The sequence below is a fragment of the Apostichopus japonicus genome, chromosome 16, assembly GCF_037975245.1.
Source record: "Apostichopus japonicus isolate 1M-3 chromosome 16, ASM3797524v1, whole genome shotgun sequence".
Classification (NCBI taxonomy): Eukaryota; Metazoa; Echinodermata; class Holothuroidea; order Aspidochirotida; family Stichopodidae; genus Apostichopus; species Apostichopus japonicus.
Genome location: NC_092576.1, coordinates 8,258,528 through 8,267,773, shown reverse-complemented (window position 1 = coordinate 8,267,773; position 9,246 = coordinate 8,258,528). Strand labels below are relative to the sequence as shown.

At 33.5% G+C, this 9,246-nt stretch overlaps 1 protein-coding gene across 1 annotated transcript; it reads left to right on the top strand.

Annotated features, from left to right (window-relative positions):
• The first annotated feature begins 539 nt into the window (after positions 1-539).
• LOC139982374 (uncharacterized) lies at positions 540-9,013 on the top strand. The gene has a single exon (XM_071995128.1). It carries the CDS (start codon positions 6,055-6,057, stop codon positions 7,573-7,575), a length of 1,521 nt encoding a protein of 506 aa, XP_071851229.1. The 5' UTR covers positions 540-6,054; the 3' UTR covers positions 7,576-9,013.
• The last annotated feature ends 233 nt before the right edge of the window (positions 9,014-9,246 follow it).

Below are 9,246 nucleotides of genomic sequence, written 5' to 3'. Positions count from 1 at the left end.
CACCTTGCTTGTAAACACCATATCTCAAAGAAAGAAGCTTGGAACAATATTTCTTGTGTAGGAGAATCACATTATGAAAAAGAAGCTTATTGTTGTAAGAGGAGGTCAAAGGTCATTTGAGATCATCAGGGGTCAAATTTTTATAACTTTTTTAACACAATATCTTAAGAAAGGAACCTTGGACCAATCTCATATTTTGTTGAGGAGTACCACATACTTTTATGAAGAAGAATATTGATTTGTTGGAGGTCAAAGTTCATTTGGGGTCGCTTGGGGTCAAATGATGGAAACATTGTACACAAGATATCTCAAGAAGGGAAACTTGAACCAATTTCATATACAGTATGTAGTTGTGAAACGTTAAGTATAAGACGCTTATTGTTTTTTTTACGGAGGTCAAAGGTAACTTGGAGTCACCAAAGGTCAAATTGTGGAAACCTTGTCTCGTAATCTACCGTCTCGTAATCTCCAACCGACCAGCATATTCGATAACATGTGCGTTTCGCATCATAACAAGAGGAGAGGTTATTGGCAATTGGAAATTAGCTTATGGGCATCCGTATAATCCGAAATCAGAAGTCGCGAACAAATTGCCGATAGCTATACTGTGTCGCTCGCTGCATACGTCGTCGTATTACAAAAGTGTGCTATTTGTACATACGACGTTGCTATTGGAATGAACAATACCGATGTGAATCATAGAGAGTAGGCATTCGGAACTATTTGACATACGTTTGCTGCACACTAGAGTAAAAGATAACGGACAACAGTTGGATGGGGTAGGTTTCTCTCATCCGTTATATTCATCCCAATGTAAACCAGTTTACAAAAGAACTCTCTCATAAGTTGACGGACCTGGTCATAGCCAATAGAAATTCAACATTTTCTTCTTCAAAATGGTGACTGGCGGTTTATCGTCGGTCTGATTAACTTCAACGATTTATCCATTGTCAGCAATGACAATATCTTGATAATATAAATCCGACATTTTTGGAAATTTGACAAAATTGAAGAATATTTACATAGATCATAACAATATGGAGCAAATCCCAGCAGAATTATTCTCGGGTTTGATCAATTTGGAAAGTCTTAACATGCGTAACAACGTTAAAGTTGATATTTGTAACTTTGTAGTAAAATTAAGTTTCTAGAAATTCTCAATTTATCCTACAATCGAACTATTGAATATGTAAAAGACGATGCACTACATGGACTTTATTCATTTAAAATGCTGATCTAATCCTATAACAAGATAACACTCTTTTCAGTTAAGGTACTTAATTTCCTTAAGAACTTAGAAAACTACATTTAAAATAATAAAAATTTGGGTACCTTATTGGAACAAATGTTTACCATAAATATTCAAATTTTCTACAATTAAAACATAACACCTGGTGAACACACATTCAGCATATTTCAACGGTTTACCGTCACTCCAACAAGTAATTCTAGGCTATAATAATATTTAAAATTTAACAACAAATCGGTTTACTAATAAATCAACATCAATCACTAATCTTGTACTATTGAATAATTTCATAGAACATATTTCTTTGTCATTCTTTTTAAGGTTTTCAAAGGTAAAAAGTATAGACCACTGTATTATTTTTAACATTTACTCTTCTGCGCATGTCTCTGATATGTTTAACTGTAACTGTGCACGATAATCTACAAAAGTAATCTTCATTCGTATCATAAACGACTATTGCATTGTTATGGATAATGAATGATGGCTGGAGTTTGTAAGCAGGTAACTCGGGGTCAATAAATGACTGGATAATCTTCTGTTTTGCTGTTACTTTCCTGAATACACAATGAATTACAGTGTTGTTTTCTGTTTAAAAGGTCAATTTATATAAAGTAATTCATAGCGAAAAAAATGATCATTTTGCTTTATATAAAAATCTCATATTACAACAGCCAATATGAAAACTTGACATGTTTCGATTCCGCAACTAACCTAGTGACCTGTGGTCCACCCCACTGATCTTAACAGCAATGGGTATATTTGGCAGAGGGCGTTGTCACATCGGTCTTAACAGAGCCGTAGATCTTAATCTACTTATTTGGTTCCTAACAGTGAATTGAATGAGTTATATATTTTGTTATATGTTTTGATAAGTTTCGTTTCAAAGATAACTGCTGAATTCATACAGAGATTGTAACTTTTTATAGATGCCATGCAGCTTTGCATGCTAATACTAGAACCAAAATAGAAAAAAAAAACATACTGTTTTCAGTATTGGAAAGGGTGTGTTCATTTAATCATACCTTGCAATTTTCATAACAACGTAGTCCCTTTTGGACTACGTTTTCTCTGTTTGAGGACCTCTTTTTCCACACAGAATGTGGATTAGTTAGTCATTCATTTGATAACCCCCCCCCACCCCCCAATGGACGAATATAGATCCGTTCAGGGTCAGATGAATGATTTTAAAGAATACAAATTGTAGATGTGAAATGATGCATCATGAGTCATATGCTGCAAGTTACATCTTCATCCAATTTTGTGCTAACAACTATATTTAATTGGTTTCAATGTCCGGTGTTGAACAGTGAAGCTAATGAGTTTCATTGAATTGGAATGATGGATATGAATAGATCACAATATGAAACAAAGGAACTGCTTAAAGACATCTATGAACCAAAATTGGAATTTTAAAGCACAGGTTTTCTTGTTTAATGTATTTTGTTTATGTACCTGGTAAGGCATATAACAAAATAACTTGATACCTATTCCGTACACATTATACTTATATTACCTGAGCACGAAACTTATTGAATATCATGTGCACTAGAATTATTCAAACATCATTACAATTGTCATGCGTAAACATGACCATGTATCACCACACACACGAAACCCCATGTGGGTACATTACATCACCTTCAAAAGTTTGGTACAAATTGGGGCGAAGCCTTCCTTTGCAGATTTAATCATAATTCTTTGCTGTACCAAAATGTTGTGGCCTGTGCCGAGTAACATTACATAGCGAGGTCTGTGCTCAGGGTATATGCATGGATATAAACCAACAAAGAATCGCCATGATTCTGCTTTCATGCATCACACGCCACCCGATTTTGTTATGTAAGTGAAACGACTAGGGAGCACTGATCGAGCTAAACAATGGCTCAACATTTCCCTCCACTTGCCCCTGAAGACTACAAAGGCTGTTTTTGTGTGTTAAATTATGTAGCAGAATGGTTGTTATATTGCTTTCCTACATTAGGTTATCATTTTGTTACCACTCATGGGAACTAGGTAAATACTTTCTTTCAAAGAGAGGATAGTTCCTTTTGAAAATAAACATGCATCAAATAAAAAGAAAAGGAAAGAGAAAGAGAAAGAAAAGGGGCAACAATTACAAAAGTTGCTGTAGTTACTGGTTATGATGAAAAGTTTGAAATGGAAACTGGTAAGAGCTGCATCTAAAGATGAGTAAAATAAGATCAAAATCAAACAAGTTGCTTCCAATAAATTATTGAACCTACATGCATTGTTACGTTCTTTAATGCCACGCGATCTCGCTATCCTTCCATGTGTTTTTAAACAATTATAAGACATGACTTTTAGGGAAAGTTTTGTTTTGTTCTCAACGCTGGCTTTCTTCTTTGTCCTGACGCCGTTGAAGTAAATGTAGATTTTGTTTATATCATTCCCTCATGGAATACTATAACAATAAAATGAAGCCAGATGAAATTGTAAAGTTTTACATTCTTTGTTGTGTTTTTCAGTCTTCTAGTATATCAGTGGTAAGATTTTGGCTTCATAGTCAATTACTTACCTTATTGTTCAATTTCATTTGGAATACTGCCAGTCATTCTAGAAACATTAGTCAAAAATATTAGAACCTTCGTACTTGTACCTCGTCACAGGGGTTATATTCTTAATGAGTAAGGATGGCATAAAATATACATTTTTGAGTAGTCGAATGAGAACTGTATTTCAGAATAAATAAAAAAATATGTTTGTTCCTTATACGTCATCTGCAGTGCAAACATTTATTTTCGTTATAGATATATTTCCAAATTGGTTTTTATTTAACACCAACTAACGTTACTCCAATCAACATAAAGGTACTAACCACAGTCTCAGATACATGGACTATTGTATAGGGAGTGCTTGAGATAATCTTATTAAAAATGATACTGATGGTCTATAAATGTCTACATGACTCTGCGCCTACTAATTTAATCAACGTTATAATTAGTTTCACTCCCTCCATAGCCATTGCACTCAAACCAAAAACTTATACCAAGTTCGCTGATTGCTCACTTGTCAAATGTGGCCCTAAATTATGGACACCATACCACTAGAAGTCCGTGTCATTCCTACCAATGGTTCTATTAAGAGACGTCTAAAACATTTTCTCTTTAATAATTCAGATGAATACTTTTGTAAGTTAACTATCAACTGATTTCTCTTTTCTCCTATCTTTATTTATATTTTGGTTTAAGCACGGCCGTGCACTTCTTGTGTTGTCCGCTAGATAGTGGTCATGCTTTTAACGCATAATTTATTAATCTGTTTCGTTAGTAATTTGTTGTCGTTGTAAGCGCGATTGAGCACATCTTGACTGATAAGAGTAGCATATTAATTTGGTATTATATTATTATTCATTACTTTTATGTCAAAATTGGATTGTCTATGCATATGCGTCCCTTGATGTGTTTGTTTGCGTCTCAGTTTGCCACTGAAGAAGATTCTGATAGGATCAAAAAGTAAGGCTCTCTAACTTTAACATAGCAGTTTACTAACAGTTCTTCCTCTCTAGGTAAGAATGTCGAAAGATGTCTCCTGATTATTCTGAAACCTTTTTTTCACTTTACTACCAGGAGAGAAGGAAGCATGAACTGACCAGTGTTACCTTTTTTTGTTTATCATAACTAGAAGGAGGATTTAAGTGAATATTTTTACGACATCCAACATATTAATATTTTGATGTGTTATGCACCATTCTGATGGATCAACGTGAACTTTAGTCCTAGGCATGTTATTGTATCAACGCAACTTTTTACATCTCAACCTTGTTGTGTCAAAGTAAATGTTTTCACTATTCTTGAATGTAGCTAATATATTCTTTCATGGAACTGATGGAAAAATTACAAAGAGGAATTTGTGCTGGAAAACATAATTTCAGTGTCTTTGCTTAACTGTCCTGGTATATAAACGTTAATACTAACTCCGTTCTGGTGTGTCGATGCGACTATTACAACTGCATATGATTGCCTTAAAGTAAGTTTTATTCTATGGACAAGTAACCTCATTGATTTTTCATGCAACTAAGACATTTTTGGAAAGACAATTTTGTGGAGGAAATATGTATTACAAATTTCTTGATAAAACTGTCCTGGTTTATCAGCTTTATTAATTTCAATGTCCTGGTGTATCGACGCTAATTTATTCATCTCTCTGTTGTGCTAACAAGAATATTTGTTCTGTGTATACGGGTGATGTTTACACCTCACCTCCAGATGAATACACCTTTTTGGGGAGGAATGCTCTTCCTATTTTCGACTTTTGATCGCCATCGATTTTCAACACATTTGGAGTTTGTGTATTAAAATATATGTTATCATAATTCTCCAAGGAACTGTAGGAGTTGATCAATGTTGATTCTATAAGGTTAAATATCACTACATTACCAAATGTTGGTTTCATAGGGTGAATACCTTCACAGCGATCCAGAGAGGACATGTTCATTCCTAACAGCTCTGCATTGTATATCCGCAAATTAAAGGTAACTTGGAAAGCAGAAGAATTGTATCAAACTTGTATCAAACAATAGATGTAATATCCGTCATAAACGAATTATAACAGAAACGACGTCAGGCGCGCGGAATACGTTAAGGAACGGGTATGAAAGTTCTATAAGAAACGATCACATAATTTAAGTAAGGTTCCTACAAAGACTGGTATCTTCCTGCTGACGATCATATCACTCAATGTGTTCGTTATAGTAGTTTTTATCCAGACCCTCTCACGGGTTTGACTCATTTCGTTACTGGGCTGTCTTTTTTGCCACAAAAAGGCCAATAAGGTTTTCAAGGACAATGTCTCAATACTTTATTCTCGCGACTTTGACATTTCTAGTTTTGAAAATATGTTCTAAAACGTGTGGTTTATATTGGGATGTATATGATGACTGCGAGAATCCTACCCCGTCCAACTGTTGTCCGTTATATTATACTCTAGTTTGCAGCAAACTTATGTTAAATAGTTCCGACCAGTTTGAAAAGGAACTCTCTCATAAATTGGCGGCTCTGGTCATAAGCAATAGTAATTCAACCTTCATTCAAACTGGTGACTGGCGGTTTCTCGCCGGTCTGAGTAACTTAAGAGAGTTATCCTTTATTAACAATGGTAAGCTATTGCTTGATGATATTAATTCGACATATTTTCAAAATTTGACGAAATTGAAGAGTATTTACATATATCATAACAATATCGAAACACTGCCCACAAGAATTTTCCAAGGCATGATGAGTTTGGAAAACCTATATTTAAGTAGCAACGGTATCGTTGATATTGGTAATGTTTTTCAAAATTTAACTTCTGTAGAAAGCCTGAATTTATCGCATAACCAATTGGTGGTTGTTAAAGACGATACACTACGTGGATTTAGTTCGCTGAAAACTTTAAACTTATCCAAGAACAAGATATCAATATTTTCCCTTAATATACTTCAGTATCTGCAAAATTTGGAATCACTTGATTTAGGTTACAACGAGTTAGTGTTTCTTACTGGAACATATGTTGACCATAAATCTCTAAAATCTCTTGTATTAGAAAATAATTACTTGGTTAACTCAAACTCAGCATATTTCTACGGATTCACGTCACTGCGTTCTGTCAGTCTCAGCTACAATAATATTTCATATTTGCCAATAAATTGGTTTAATAACAACTCTTCATCAGTGGTTCAACTTGGACTTCGAAATAATTTCATAGAAGATATTTCTTCACCATTCTTTTCATATTTCCCTAACGTTGAAGAAATTAACTTGTCTCGCAACCTTATTAAAAACATTACTGATCTAGACCTTTTTAATCGAAATATAAAGTTAAGTGCTCTTTCACTTGAATATAATAAGATAGAGTCGATTAATCCAAACCTCTTTTCTAACAATCCTTATCTTCGGTTCCTCGATTTGGCTGGAAACCAAATCGAATTTCTTGACGTTGACACTTTAAACAACTTGTATGGATATTCAACATTGAACCTTTTAGATAATCCTATAAATTGCGATTGCTATGCAATTTATTTGAGAGACTATTTGTTAATGTCCAATACTCACGAGACACTTTTTCCTAGTTGTGCGACACCCAATGAATACAATAATCAAAAGATTAGCTCAGTAAATTTTACAAGATGTGAAACAGATTACGAGAAAACAACATTGACTCATATTGTATCTGTTACAGTGAGCGGCGGTACTACAGTAGTTGATCATGATATAAACGGTCGGGTGTTACTATTCGGTTTAGTTGTTATCACGTTGTTTCTATTTCCAATACTTTTAAAGTTAGTTAGAAAGGTTTGTGCGTCGATAAGTGAAGACGCACCAACGTAACTGGAGAAGGATAAACAACTTGACTTCATCAAAATAATACTGTTAAATCATATTACCTTGAAGTTGTTCACTTTAAAAGTACAGAAAATAGATTTTTTGTCAACATCTTTACCTAATCTAACCAGGTTTCACCAATGAAATAAAGCTAATGATAACAGTAGGACTATTTTCGTGAGCCTTTCACAATGTTTATAAAGTTAACACCATGGAAGAAACTTCATTTCAGAAAATGATGATTCTGTTGAGTATTTCTCACTTTTTCATTCGTTCCAATAGAAATGATCGTTGAGGAATAAGTCAAATTATTATAATTTAACTTCATCTTAATTTCCCAGTTGAATTTTCTCACAAAAGCGCATCAGCGCTACTATATACAATAATTATCAAGTAAGTCTAAATAAGTCAAATAATGTTAGATTTATGCATTGTGTAGAAGAACACTCCACCTACATGTTGATCTCCTTAGGCTACTTATGAAGCAAAGAAAATGAGCTATCGTTGATGACTGTGGATTTTCAAAACACAATTGAAGCCCACTTGAATTTCATATTCAATTAAAGTATCACACGATTTGAGAAAATTTCGTTACACTGTCAAAATCAATTTTATAAGATCAAGTTCTTTTACGAATGAAATAATATTTAAAGTGTTACCAAACGGTTTGTTTGAATAATTAAAGTTTTTTTTAAAACTTTCTAACCCAATTATTGTGGTTTGATTAATGATATTCTACATGACGTATGTTTTGTATCGTAGAATCACTGTATTATTTTCAAGTTTTACTATTCTGCGCATGTCTCTAATATGTTTAACATAAACGACTATTCCAGCTTTATGAATAATGCATGTTGACTGGATTTCGTGTGCAGGTAACCCGGGGTTAATACATGACTGAATGATGCTGTCTTTGGCTGTTACTTTGAGAAAGACGCTATAAGTTACAGTGTTAACATATAAAATATGTCATAGCGACAAGAATTGTTCATTTTGCTTCATATACAAATCCCATGGGAGTTGAATGCCGTCGAATAATTTTCATAGTCATAATGGTGTCTTGTGTCTAGAATATATTTATATAATATTAATTCTTGATGCATATTATGTCGAAGAAGAACTGAAGTCTGACAATCCATGCAGATTCCATCTCAGTGATAATTGGGAAACAGTTTTATATAAACAAATGAGGTACAATGGATGATCATAAACTTATACACATTTAGAAATATGTATATACATATATATATATGTTCTTTATTATCAGTTCATATAAATAATATTTATGATTAAATGGAATAAAATACATCGTAGGCATTGCACATAATTTGTAAAACGGTTTGAAATAAACTGCAACCATTGCATATTGATATCCGTAACCTTAAGTCTCGTAGAAGTATGTAAAGCTGTATGTTTAATTGGTGAATAAATCCTGGTAAATGTACTGCCTTTCCGCTGAGTTATTGTCTGAGTGTGCTTCTCGCGGCAGCCTTGTATTCATTAAATACCTATCGGAGATTCGAGACAAAACGGTACACTAGTAAAATATCATACATAATAGTTTGGTGTGACTTAAATATATCATGTAACATTACAACATTGATCGGGTAAGCACTTAGAAATTTTGACAAAAATGATTACATTGTTAATAATGAATACTCATATAAATGTTTATAA